The 15,122-nt window shown below is 32.8% G+C and overlaps 1 protein-coding gene across 1 annotated transcript in view; it reads left to right on the top strand.

Annotated features, from left to right (window-relative positions):
- LOC308633208 (A-kinase anchor protein 9-like) overlaps window positions 1-15,122 on the top strand; it is a 125,195-nt gene that overhangs the window by 28,817 nt on the left and 81,256 nt on the right. Inside the window, exons 9-10 of the mRNA XM_081265743.1 lie at window positions 6,615-6,828; window positions 8,550-8,712. Coding sequence (XP_081121869.1) covers window positions 6,615-6,828; window positions 8,550-8,712 — 377 coding nt within the window. The remainder of the gene's footprint in view (window positions 1-6,614; window positions 6,829-8,549; window positions 8,713-15,122) is intronic.

Below are 15,122 nucleotides of genomic sequence, written 5' to 3'. Positions count from 1 at the left end.
CTGGAGCTTGGAGGAATTAACATTGAACTGAGATTCGAATGAGAGGGAGGAGGCTGCATTATGGAAATTAGAGTAGTTGTACCATGAGTAAGTTTGAGGAACCGAATTGAAGGCTTATGTAGTTGAGTTTGAGAAGAGTTTGAAGAAGGAAGAAACTCAATCATAGGGAGCCTTATAGACTTTGTAAGTTTAGATTTTTATCCCTAAGTACAATAGGAAGTCATCGGAAAGTTTTCTGTTTTTATTTCTACTGACATGTTTATTTTGATGATCTTATCAAATGTGGTCATACTTTACGTTTTTAATAACTTGAATAGAGCCAAGAAATTCAAATTGCTTAACTACTATTGCTATGATGAATATTGCAAATTGTTTTTAAAACTATAAATGGTGGTGATTACTCCTAAAAAATGTCAGACATAATTTAAATTTTATTAAAAAGCATTATTCAAAGAAGACCTGAATTTGAAGCACATTTGTCAAATTGGTGAAATTTTCTTAATAGGAATTTTGTTTCTGTATTGAAGATACTTGCAATGGTATTTAGATACTCTCTCCTTGAAATTAACTAAACAAAGTGAAGAAAAGCAAGTCTGTAAATTGTTCCCATTTATCATTACTAAAATAAACTCCATCATTGATACAGAGGGGAGTAAGGTATGTATGCAGGTGGAGGGAAGCTCACAGAAGAAATTGAGCGGTGACTTACATAGTGATACTGTTTACTTGTCTGAAATACTGCAGAGGCAACAAAATACTCCTACTCTCAGTATTAAACTTAGTAATTAGAGCAGATATATCTCACTGAAACCAAAATAAATGTGGCTGTTAAGAATTTTTAACTGGCCAGCTGCAGTGGCAAATGCCTGTAATCCCAGCTGAGGGAGGCTGAGGCAGGAGGCTAGTGAGTTCAAAGCCAGCCTCAGCAACAGTGAGGCGGTAAGCAACTCAGTGAGACCCTCTCTCTAAATAAAATACAAAATAAGGATGAGATGTGGTTCAGTGATCAAGTGCCCTGAGTTCAATCTCCGGTACCAAAAAAGAAAAAGAAAAAAATAATTTTTTAACTGAAAAGAAAGAAATGAATAGTTTTGGAGTATAATTCCAGATTATCAGAGAATCTTTTCAACATTGGGGTGCAAGAAATAAGGAGTGGCAGGAACATTATAGATATTGGCTAATTATTGATGCTGAGAGAAGCCATAAATTCAAGTGTGTGTGTTTAAAATTGGAGGTAATTATTGGTATTGGAAGAGATACTAGAGCTTAGAAACATATACTGGAGCTTAGAAACCTCAAGAGGAACCATAATATCAGTTCTGTGAGTGAAGAGACACTACTATATAGGCTATATAGACAGCTGCTATATCCCTAGTACCTAGAATAATGTTTTGCACATGATCAGCAGTTAATAATGTTTTACGAATGGACAGATGAGGGGTGAATAGGGGAAATAAAGCCGTTTTATCAAGAATCAGCAGTGAATCAGGATAGGCCTTCATGTTAGAATGAAAATCAGAATAGCTTTTGTCGCTTGCTATTTAGCATTGTTCTATAAGCCCTAACCATTCCAAAGATAAAAAGATACATGGCATAAATAGAAATAGATAATTCACAGGTGTAATTAAGAAATTGAGAAAAAAAATCTAAGCAAATAAACCAAAAAACCTAATGTGAAATAAATGTCAAAATTAGCCAAAAATATGTAAGACCAATACAAATAAAATTAGAATACTTTAATGAAAAATATTTGAATAAATGAAAAGTCTCATTTCTGAGTGGGCAATTTTTTATATTATAGAATGTCAGTTATCTCTAGATGTATCAAACTTAAAAAGTTACGGAAATTTGACTTAATTGGTTTATAGTTCAGCTGGAAGAGTAAATGCACAAGTAGAGCCATGAATATTTTTTTTTAAAGTAGAATGTATGTAACATGATATGTGAAAATAATTTTTAGGTTTAAATATTATCAATTTAATAAATGAGATATTGAAATGAGTTAAGTATTCAACAGCATAGAAAAGTGTCAAGAATATCTACATTCAAAGGAAATAGAAGGAAGGAAATAAAGAGCAAAAATAAGGGAACTTGTAATAAACAAGTGGGAAAATTTTTCAAGAATTTTGGAGGTTTATTATTTGAAAAGATTATTTACAGGTATTAGATCTCCAAAAATATGACCAAGGGGAAAACACATAAGCAAAATCGAGAATGAAATAAGGATATAAGTACAGGTACCACAAGAAATTTTAAAAGTCATAAATAATGCTACAAATAATCTCTGCCAATAGATTTGAAAATATAAGCAAACTCTAGATGGTGTTCTGGAAGAATATAAATTACCAGAACTAATGCAAATAGAAATGAATAAGTTCAAATGACCATTAAATAGAAATGAATAAGTCAGGAATCATTAAAGAGTTTGAAGTAGTGGTCAGAAATTTTCCCTTTTGCCTCATCTCAAACCAAAATTCTAGACTTAAGACCATTTTACAAGTGATTCTTATTAACTCTCCAAGAACAAAAGTGTAATTGTCCACTAAAATAGGATTAAAGAGAGAATGGAAGAAGAAAGGAAAGAAGAAAAACTGAAGAAAGAAAAACCACCCGGTTCACCTTAGAAGGCCAATCTTAATATGAAGTCCTGATAGAAATTGTAAAGAAAATAAAATTGTAGAGTAATCTAACTTGTAAGTGTGGTTGCAGAAATTCCAAATAAAATATTAACAAGTTATATTAAGAGTGGACAAATAGTTAAACATTTGAAAAAATATCTGTGACTGTAATCTCTACATTTTTATGTAGCAAGACAAAATCCATGATTATTTTAGTACATAATCAGAAAAAAATTCATAAAAAATTTGACAACCCATTTATAAGTTAAAAAAAAAGCTTTAGGAAATCAGGAATAGCAGGGAAATTTTCTAGTCATGATGCTGATTTTCATCAAAATGTTGACAGATTATATTTCTGATGGTGAAATTTAGAAGCATTTCCATTAGAATCAAGCATAGGACTAGGATACATACCCATTGTCAACATTACTATTGCAACATGGTTTTGTAGTTCTTAGTGAATGCTTCTCCAGTTCTTGCAATATGACAAGAATAGGAAATGAGAAAAAATATGAACAGATCAGGCAAAACTTTAAACCCAAGATAAGATGTTTTGAGTTTTTGTTAAGAAAATTATAAAATATTGAAGGACACAAAGACCTGACTGTGTGCTAATACATATCATATCCATAATGGAAAGATACAAAGAAAAATATCAGTTCTCTCCTAATTAATAGTTCTAGTCAAAATTACAATAAGGTTTCTTAATGAATGTGGACCACTGATTCTAAAATTGATATAGAAGAGTAAATAGCCAAGAATACTCAAGACAATCCTAAAAGTATGTATTTGTTATCAAAACTTATTACAAAATCATTATAAACAATATGGTTTGATGCCAGGATGGTTAAGTAGATCAGTGGAATATAATGAAAAGCCCAGAACAGATCTGTATCTTGTAAAAATTTAGTATGTGGCAAGAAGGCCCTACAAATCAATGAATCACTTAGTGAATCTCTACTACATTCCAGGCACTGTTCAAGTCATTCATAATTTAACAGTGAATAAAAATGGTCAAGGAAGAATAAAGTTTACTTTTTAGGGTTTAGATGAACATTAGAAAATACAGACAAATATTTCTGGTGGTCTTAAGTGCTATGAATAAAATTACAGTATGATAAGAAGAATAAGATCCCTAAGTGTAGGGCTTTTTTTGCATAGGGTAGGTCAAGGAAGACTACTTTGGTGAGATAATATTTGAGCAGAGACAAAGGAAATCAAAAAATAAACCAAATTAGCAGAAGAAGCTTAGAGTATTCAAAATTGTTTGGGAGGAAAAAAAAACAAAATTGTTTGAGCACAATTGACTTTTGATACTAGAGGTTAGAAGTTAGGGAATTAGATCCTTGTTGCTTTAGGGAAAAAAAATCAGGTTGGTTAAAAATGTACACATAAGAAGAAAATAGAATCTTAAGATAGGGAAAGACTTTTAATAAAGACAAAGCATGGGAAAAGATTTAAAATTTTTATTGTATCTTTTAAAAACAATAATATAAAACAGATTTGAGGACTGGGACTAGATATTTGCCATGTATGTAAGTTGCAAACAAAAGCTATCAAGAATATAGAAAGAACAATTAATGTAACAAGAGGTCCAAAAATAAAATAATAATGGGCAAAAGATGTGAAAGACATGTGCCTGAATAGGAAATCAAAGTATCTAATAAACATGAAAATATTCTTTCAACCTTACTATTCAGTGTAAAAATAAAATAACATTTTATACCCATTAGGTTGGTGAAGTTAGTCTGATATAAAGAATGGTAAGGATGTGAGTATATAAGTACTCAACCTTCTGGAAGCATTGTAAATTAGTACTGTCATATAAAAATAATTTGATCAAATCTAGCACAGTTAAAAATGCACTATATTTCTAAGTAGTTCTCAAAGTGTGGTTCCTGACCAGAAGCACAGCATTACTTGGTAACGGGTTAGAATTCAAAGCTCTTTGACCTCTCCTGAATCAGAAACCGTGCGGATGGGGATAGGTTCCTAAAGTAACCTGTTTTAATAAGCATTCCAAGTGATTCTGATGCATGTTACATTTGAGAACCACTAATTAGAAAGAAATTGGCGCATTTATCTAAGGGCATGTGTAAGAATTTAACAGCAGTATTTTTTTAAATATCCAAAAATTAGGAATAAACCAATTTATCTCTTGAAAGGAAATGGACAAATTTTGGTATAGTCATAATACCACAGTTAAAATGAATTAACCTGTTGCCTACATGCTGCTAACTTTTTGTTTGTTTGTTTGTTTGTGGTACTGGACATTAAACCCCCTGTTACCTACATGGAATAATACCAGAGACATATTGAATAAGAAAATAAATTTGTAAAATTAATATTATTTGTGTAAGTCCATAAAAATACAAAATATACAGTGCATTGAGAATGCAAAATGTATTGTAATGAGAAGTGATAATGTAAGAATTGGACTGGATTTGTAGCAAATTATGATTATGGTTGCTGTGAGGAAGGAGTGATGAGAACATAGAAGTGTATAGGGAGTATAGGGAATGAAAAAAATAGACAAAATATTATAGTACTTGTTAATTTGGGTTTTGAGTTTATTGCTTGCATTTTTTCCATATTTAAAATAGTATTTTAAATCCAGGCATGGTGGTGCATGCCTGTAATTCCAGCTGTTTGGGAGGCTAAGGCAGAGGAGGATTCTAAGTTCAAGACCAACCTTGGCAACTTATTGAGACCTTGCCTCAAAAAGGGCTGGAGTTGGGATTGTGGATCAGTGGCAGAGCGCTTGCCTCACATATGTGAAGCACTGGGTTCGATCCTCAGCACCACATAAAAATGAAAATATTGAAAACAAGGGCTGGAAATGTAGCTCACTGGTAGAGAGCACCCCTGGGTTCAATTCCCAGTGCCATGAAAATAAAATGTTATTTGAAAATAAAAATGAAAGATAAGGAAGAATCAAGACAACATGAGAGAAATTGGTATGAAAATTTGTTCTCCTGGTCTCCTTGGCTAACTACTCTTACACAGCTGTAGCCGATCCATTGCTGATAGTCCTCTTAGGGTTTTTAATTGGACCCTGCATCTTTAACTGTTTATTTAATAAGATGTATAAAACAAAAAATACATTCTGTAAAACTGATGGTCCTCCATACTCACTACAGTAGCTGTAAACCAATGATGATTAATTAATGATTTGACTAGTTCCATAAAACCAGTGGGGAATGTTATAGGCCAGGCTATATAAGCAATGACCAAACAGATTTCATTTTACCCTGAGACTCCATATTACATAAGAAGTGCTTCTCCCATAGGAAAGCCCCATCACTGTACCACATTACTAATTGCCTAGCATAGCCTATTTGCAATACAGAATAGCAGTTCTTACACAATGTAAAATTGTTCTCTTTGGTTCCCATTTTCCTTGGGCAGTGTACCTTATTGGGGAATAATTGATTAGATGTTAGTAGCCATTCTTTAATTTGTATTCAACTAGGGTCACTTTGATCCATTTCTCTTTTGATTATGATTATGAAAAAATCCCAGGAGAAATGAATGAGATGAAAATTTGATTAAGACATTGCATTGTTTCGCTAATGGCTTTATTCAGCTTCTGTACTACTTCTTGCTTGCTTGCTTGCTGGTTGCCAAGTCAATCTGGATGTGGTTTTCACCTTTAAATATCCTAAAATGTTGAGGCTCTAGGCTGTTTCCTGCAGAGACAACTTGTTCCTGTAGGGAGCAGTCCCAGACAGTCAGAATAAAGACTCTCCAATATGGACAAATTATAAGCTATACCAAATATCAAAATTTGCTATAAAATTGAGGTAATGATACTACTCTCCTTGAAAAAAGAAGTAGCTCAGTATAACTGAATGAAGAATGAAGAAAAAAATGTCATTGGTTCTCTTATGAAGTTTTAAACTATAATTTATTTCTCCTCTTGTTTTAGTATATGCAAAAAGTAAATTATTTTATAGTAAATTATTTTAAATTTTTCTAATATATATTCACTTTCAGAATGATTTAAGGCTACAGATGGAAGCTCAGCGCATATGCCTTCCACTGGTTTATTCAGCTCACGTGGATCAGGTTCGTGAATATATGGAAAATGAAGAAGATGAAGCTGTTTGCAGTCTTAAAGAGGAGCTTATTTCTACTCAAGAGGAAAAGATCAACGAACTTCAGAAAATATACCAGTTAGAACTACAGAATGTAAAAACACAAGAAACAGGTAAATAATTTCTGACTTATAATTACCATGAAGCATCACTTAGAGTCCACCATTTCATAATTCTGTCCTTAGAACTCACAGGGGAAGGTGACTTGTGTATCTAAGCCCTAGTCTTATTTGTTCATATAATCATTGGATATTCATTCAAGTGCTAGAGAAAACTAAAATTACTGAGTCATTTCCCCATAGGAAATCATAATCTATTGGGAAAGCATATATAAAATAAACTGAAAATTTCTGAAATATAATGAATGGAGGGAGAAAAAAGAGTCTTGTCTTTCCTGGGGAGATGAGTAGGATGAGGGTATGGACAAGAGTAATTAGGTTGGAAATTTGGGGAAGGCTATGGAGTCTTAAGCATTGAGCTCTATCTAAGATTGCATCCATTTGGGAGAACTGGGAGTTCAGGTCGTGTTAGCTAGAAAAAACTGGAGAGATTGGAAGGAGCTTGATCAGGAAAGGTTTTATGTACCCTGATGAAACATGTTTATGTTTTATGCTATTGGTGATAAGACCTACAGCAGGATTTTAAATAGTGGGAGTAACAATAAGATTTTTATTTTAAGGTGATACCATTAGGATCAGTTGGAAAGGATGAAATTATTGATGGGAAGACCAGCCAGATTGAATTGAGTATGATAGAAAGTTAAGTTCAACACTTAGAGTTAGGTTTTAGTTTGTCGTTAATGTTAGCAGAAATTAAGGATGATACCCAAGTTTCTAGCTTAAGAAACTAGAGTATGGTTCTAGTCATAAAAAGGAACCAATTTGTGAAAAAAATAATAAATTCAGTTTTAAATATATTGAGTTAAGAATAGAATACTTACTGACTTTGAAAAAATATATAGGAGTTAGTTGAAAATAGAAGTCTGAAACCTGGGAGAAAAATTTTAAGTATGAGGCAAAGATTTATAATCAGCATGAATGTCAAGGACAAGAGGTCTAGGACAAGAATGAGTTATCCTGGGAAACTAGAGAGTGAGTTAAAAGACCAAGATGGCATAATGGAAAGCAACAATGTTAAGGGACCATACAATGAACCATAAACAATTAGTCACAGTTAATGTTTTTCTTTCATGAATATTTGGCCAGTTAACTAGATTTCTTGTGTTCAAGGTATCTCTAGGCCTTTACTTTTGCTTTTAGGAATGAGTTTTATTATTGGAATTGCTTTGGTGAACAGAATAGAATTTCAAGCATATCAGATAATACCATGCTTTTTCACTTCAGGGGTTCTTTGAATATAGTAATATTTTAAGTTTGTATTTTTTTTAATTGATATCTTCTTGAGGTAGTCTGTCCACTATTTCCCAAATTTCATGTTAACTAATGGTTCATTTAATTGGCAAAAAAGTTAGTTTAGTGATTAACTATCAGCATTTTTTAGAAATAAAAATAAAAGAGGAAAGTGAAAGGTATGAACTACTCTCCTCTGGTCCCTTTTCAACACCTCTTTTGTTTCATGTTTCTGAATTGTTTTAATGATATAAAATTGTTGAATTTAGAGGTACTATACCATAAGGATAGGAGAAATGATATTGAATCACACTATTTTCTTGTTTTCATCAGTCAGAATGAGTCAAATTAAAACCTGAGTTTCACTCAAAACATTTTTCAAAGAATAAATATTTTTATACATTGAAATAAAATGATTGTTATTTCACTGAGAAGTTTGTATTGAAATGTGTATTGTCTTCTCTTCCTGTTATCTTCTCTGTAAGATACCAAAAAAATTAAACAACTTGAAGAACAAATTCAAGAATTAGAAAACTTCATATGCTTTTTGCGCCAACAATTGAAAGAAACTAAAGAAAATCATAGGGCAGAAATTTATTCTCTACAGGAGAAGCTTCAAGCCATTAGTGAGGCCAGGGTGGACCCAAGGTATCTATTTACTTAAAACTTCATTCAGTGGTATTTGTAGCTTAGTAACAATGATAGTATCATCTGGAATGGTTATTTTAAGAATAAAATATAACTTTAACAAAGAGATAGGATGTAACCTTTTTGAGAAATAAGAGCAGGAGATAATTCTGTATCTTTGAAATGTGTGAAATAAATGTTGGTATAAACCAAAGACATTTTATTATAGGAATTTTACTTATACTCTTATAAAGATGTTATTATTAATCTATTTTCTGAATTAAAATAAGTCAGGTAGTAGACATTTACTTGTTTATTCTATGCCTAGGCTTTGATATGTTGATGTGGTGAATACTTAAATAGTCTAAGTATGATCATTCCACTATGACTTGAACATACTCCATTTGATTGTCTAATTGCTCAAATTCATCATGTCCCAAATAGAACCCTGATCTATGAGGAGAGAAGAAATGATCTTGAATTACCACTATTTATGTTTTCTTGGATCAGGATCTTCTAAAATTTGCTCCTTCTGTAGCCATCTTCATCCATCATGACTCCTTTCTGTCTTAACTCTCTGCCATTCTATGAAAAAATCTTGTTTTTTTTTTTTTTAACCTTCAAAGTACATCAAAACTGTGCCACTCCTTACTGCTCCACTGGTCCCTGCCATTGTTGTGTGTTTCACCTGGATTACTCAACTTCTGTTTACAGTCTGTTCTCTATATAGTCAACACAAGCGCCAGAACCTTTGCTTTTATAATTTCAGTTACATCATGTTACTCTAATCCTCTTCTGCTCTTTACAGTCTCACTAGGTCCTGAGGACCATGACATCTTTGACTTTCATTTCCTACTGTCTTTCTTATCACTTACTATTCTCAAACCATATAATCCCATGGGGTTGGGGTTGGAGCTCAGCGGTAAAGCCCTTGCCTGGCTTGTGTGAGGCCCTGGGTTTGATTCTCAGCACCACATATAAATAAACAAAGTAAAGGTCCATTGACAACTAAAAACAATTTTAAAAGATTAAAAAAAAACTCATACAACCCCACTGTGATCCTCAAATATATCACATATCAGTACGCTTCTGCTTTAGGGATTCATTGGCTTTTTCTTCTACCTAGAATGATTATTCTCCAGGTATTTGCATGCCCACACCCTCATCTCCTTTTGGATCTTTACTTAGATGTCATGTTCTTACATAAATTGAAATTGTCCCCAAAGAGTCTGTGTCTTACTTTTCTACTTCATTTTTTCTTAAAATTATTTGTTTTATATGTACACATACATTATAATCACTGTGTGTGTTCGTGTATGTGTATATATAAATAATGTATGTATGCACTTTATATATCCAAATGTATATAAATTTAGAGGAAGTATTGTTTCATTTTGTTTGTCTTCAATTAAGGAATTTAAGCCTTTTTAAAAAATATTTTTATTAGTTGTCATTTTATTTATTTATTTACATGCAGTGCCAAGAATTGAACCCAGTGCCTCATACACGCTAGGCAAGTACTTTACCACTGAGCCGCAACCCCAGCCTAGGAATTTAAGCTTATCTTTGTCTATTTAAGTCACTGATATATTCTAAATCCACATGATTCCTAAATACTAATCTTCCTTATTGTATAAGATTAGACATTTTAAGAAAACATTTTTACAAAGTATTGAATGCTTATATAACAATACAGAATTCAGACATACATACCAAAAGATATGTGGGTAGATAAAATTAAAATTAAACTAATTGTAAGTTAAAATTAAACTAACTGTAAGTTAAGAATCTTCTCTTTACTGTTGCCACACTTCATTTCCAATATAAACAATCACTCTTACTTTTGATATGTATTCTTTCAGACATTTTCCTATTTATATAGACATATATGTTAAACAGGTTTTTAATGCAAGTGAGAATTTACAAACTTTTTTTAAACTCAGTAATATATCTTAGATATATCTTTATATACATACATACATGTGTGCGCGCACACACACGTGTGTGTGTGTGTGTGTGTGTGTGTGTGTGTGTGTATATATTGTATCAGGGATTGAATTCAGGGGCTCTTAATCACCAAGCCACATCCTAACCCCTCTTCTTTTTTTTCAGAACTACTGTTTTTATTTAAAATAACTCATGTTCAGATCTACCACATACCAGTTGGGTAATGTTAGACAAATCAAATTTAATGAACTATTATTTCTATATATGTAGTTTCAATAACTAATTATTTTTTTTAGTTCTAGCAATTTTTTTTCTTCTAACTAGTTATCTAAGACAGTAGGATGCATTTTGACATCATACATAAATGAAGTATAACTTCTCATTCTTTGGTTGTACATGACGTAGAATATGTGATGTAATCATATATGCACCTAGGGTAATAATATCCGATTCATTCTACTATCCTTTCTTCCCTCATAACCCTCCCCCTCCCCTCATTGCCTGTTGTCTAATCCAAAGTATGTTTATTCTTCCCTATCCCCCCCCACCCCATTGTGAATTAATATCCACATATCAGACAAAATATTCAGCCTTTGGTTCTTTGGGATTGGCTTATTTAGCGTAGCATGATATTCTCCAGGTCCATCCATTTGCCACCAAATGCCATAATTTCATTCTTCTTTAAGGCTGAGTAATACTCCATTGGGGAGATATATATCACACTTTCTTTATCCATTCATCTGTTGAAGGACACCTGGGTTGGTTCCCTAGTTTAGCTATTGTTAATTTAGCTGCTATAAACATGATGTGGCTGCATCACTGTATTATGCTGATTTAAAGTCCTTTGAGTATAAACCTAGGAGTGGGATAACTGGGTCAAATGGTGGTTCCATCCCAAGTTTTCTTAGGAATCTCCATGCTGCTTTCTATAGTAGTTGCACCAATTTGCAGTCCCACCAGCAATGTATGAGTGTATCTTTACCCCCACATGCTTGCCAACATTTATTGTTGCATATTTTTTCTTTCTTTTTTTTTTTTTTTTTTTGTTGTGCTGAGTATTGAACTAGGGCCTTGTGCATTCGAGGCAAGCACTCTACCAACTGAGCTATGTCCCTAGGCCTGTTGCTCATATTCTTGATAGTTGCCATTCTAACTGGAGTGAGATGGAATCTCGTTGTAGTTTTGATTTGCATTTCTCTAATTGCTAGAGATGTTGAACGTATTTTCACATATTTGTTGATCGATTGTATGTCTTCTGTGAAGTGTCTGTTCAGTTCCTTAGCCCATTTATTGATTGGTTTGTTTTTCTGGTGTTTTTATTGTTTTTTAATTTTTTTTTTTAGTTGTCGAACCTTTATTTTTTAAATTTATTTATATGTGGTGCTGAGAATCAAACCCTAGGTCCCTCGCACATGCCAGGCAAGCGCTGTACCACTGAACCACAACCCTAGCCCCTGGTGTTAAGTTTCTTGAGTTTTTTATATATCCTGGAGATTAATGCTCTGGGGTGTATGTGGTAAAAGTTTTCTCCCATTCTGTAGGCTCTCTCTTCATGTTATTGATTGTTTGATGTGAAGAACCATTTTAGTTTGAATCTTTTTATTGATTCTTGCTTATAGTTCTTGTGCTCTAGAAGTCTTGTTAAGGAAGTCAGTTCCTAAGCTGAGATGGTAGAGTTTGGACCTACTTTTTCTTCTGTTAAGTGCATGGTCTCTGTTCTAGTGCCTAAATCCTTGATCCACTTTGAATTGAGTTTTGTGCAAGATTAGAGATAGAGGTTTAATTTCATTTTGCTTCATGTGGATTTTCAGTTTTCCCAGCACCATTTTTTAGGCTATCTTTTCTCCAGTGAGTATTTTTGGCACCTTTGTCTAGTATGAGATAACTGTATTTATATGGGTTTGTCTCTGTGTCTTCTATTCTGTATCATTGGTCTATGTGTCAGTTTTGGTGCCAGTGTCATCCCATTTTGTTGTTGTTGTTGTTATGGCTCTGTAGTATAATTTAAGTTCTGGTATCATGATGCCTCTTGCTTCACTTTTCTTGCTAAGGATTGCTTTGGCTATTCTGGGTCTCTTTTTTCCAAATGAATTTCATGATTGCTTTTTCTAGTTCTACAAAGAATGTCATTGGAATTTTAATAGGAATTTCATTAAATCTATATAATGGTTTTGGTAGTATGGCCATTTTGACAATGTTAATTCTGCCTATCCAAGAACATGGGAGATATTTTCATCTTCTAAGGTCTTCAATTTTTTTCTTTAGTGTTCTGTGGTTTTCACTGTAGAGGTCTTTCAACTCTTTTGTTAGATTGATTCCAAATATTCTGTTTTATTTTTTGACTATAGTGTGAATGGGGTAGTTTTCCTAGTTTCTTTTTCAGTGGCTTTATCACTGATTTGATGTATCATGCATTTGATGTATGGTTGTTAATTTTATGTCCTGCTGCTTTGCTGAATTTCATTCATTAATTCTAGAAGTTTTCTGGTGGATTTTTTAGGTCTTCTAAATATAGAATCATATTGTCGGCAAATAGTAATAATTTGAGTTCTTTTTCTATTTGTATCCCTTTAATTTCTTTCTTCTGTCTACTTGCCCTGGCTAGTTTCCAGGATTATATTGAATAAAAGTGGTTAAAAGAGGGTTTTCTTGTCTTACTACAGTTCTTAGATGGAATGCCTTCAGTTTTTCTCCATTTAGAATGATTTTGGTCTTGGGTTTAGCATGTGTAGCTTTTACAGTGTTGAGATATGTTTCTATTATCCCTAGTTTTTCTAGTGTTTTAAACATGAAAGGGTGCTTTATTTTGTCAAATGCTTTTTGTGCTCCTATTGAAATGATCATATGATTCTTCTTGAAGTCTATTAATGTGGTGAATTACATTTATTTATTTCTGTATGTTGAACCAACCTTGAATCCCACTTGAATATGGTGCACTATTGTTTTAGTCAGCTTTTTTATTTCTGTTACTAAAGGATCTGACCAGAACAATTTTAGGAGAGGAAAAGGGCTCATGGTGTTATTTGAGGGCTCATGGTGTTTAGACACCTTAGTCCATAGAAGGCCAGCTCCATCCCTTGGGCTTTGAGGTAAGGCAGAACATCTGGAAGAAGAGTGTGGCAGAGGGAAGGAGCTCACATAGTGATCAGGAAACAGAGAGACAGAGACGACTCCACTCTCCAGATACAAAATATATACTCCATACAGAGACTCCACTCTCCAGATAAAAAATGTATACTCCATAGCCATCCCCCCAATTCCCATCTCCTCCAGCCATACCCTACCACTTCATTTAATTCCTATCAGGGGATTAATTCACTGATTGGGTTAGTCATTTCTCCTCTGAATCTTCTTGCATTGTCTTATGTGAACTTTTGGGGGATACCTCACAACCAAACCATAACAACTATATTTTTAATGTTTTTATATGCGAGTTGCCAGAATTGTATACAGAATTTTTGCATCTATGTTCATTAGGGATATTGGTCTGAAGTTATCTTTCCTTAATGTGTTTTTGTCTGATTTTGATATCAGGTGATACTAGCTTCATAGAATGAGTTTGGAAGAGTTCCCTCCTTTTCTGTTTCATGAAATAGTTTGAGGCTTATTGGTGTTAATTCATCAAAGGTCTTGTAGAACTGGTTAAGAATCTGTTTCGTCCTGGGCATTACTTAAATGGTTGGCTTTTGATAGCTTCTTCTATTTTATTGCTTGAAATTGATCTGTTTAAATTGTGTATGTCCTCCTAATTCCATTTGGGTAGCTCATTTGTCTCTAGAAATTTGTTGATGTCTTTAAAATTTTCATTTTTATTGGAGTATAAATTTTCAAAATAGCTTCTGATTCTCTACTGTATTTCAACAGTATCTGTTGTAATATTTTTTGTGACTATGAATTTTAGTGATTTGAGTTTTCTGTCTTTATTAGCACAATTGAGTTTATCAATTTTATTTATTTTTTCAAAGAGCCAACTTTTTGTTTTGTTAATTTTTTAATTGTTCCATTTATTTCAATTTCATTTATTTCAGCTCTGATTTTATTTATTTCCTGTCTTCTACTGCTTTTGGTGTTGATTTGTTTTTCTTTTCTAGGGCTTTGAGATCTTATGTTAGGTCATTTGCTCATTGAGTTTCCATTCTTTTAATGAATTTAGCTTAAATAGTGTCCCAGAGATTTTGATAAGTTGTATCAGTTCTCATTTATCTCTGGTAAGTATTTTAAAAATTTCATCCCTGATTTCTTCTTCTATCCATTGCTTAGTCAATAGCATATTATTTAGTCTCTAGGTGTTGGAGTAGTTTTTATTTTTTATTGTATCAATGATTTCTAATTTCATTCCATTATGATCTGATAGAATGCAGGGTATTATCTCTTTTTTTATTTCATAATTGTTGCTTTGTGGCATAAGATATATCATCTATTTTAGAGAAGGGTCTGTGTGCTGCTGAGAAGAACATGTATTCGTTGATGGATGTAATACTCTT

Source organism: Spermophilus citellus (assembly GCF_964194105.1).
Source record: "Spermophilus citellus genome assembly, chromosome: 14".
Lineage (NCBI taxonomy): Eukaryota > Metazoa > Chordata > Mammalia > Rodentia > Sciuridae > Spermophilus > Spermophilus citellus.
Note: the sequence above shows the minus strand (reverse complement) of the source record. Positions and strands in the feature narration are given on the sequence as shown.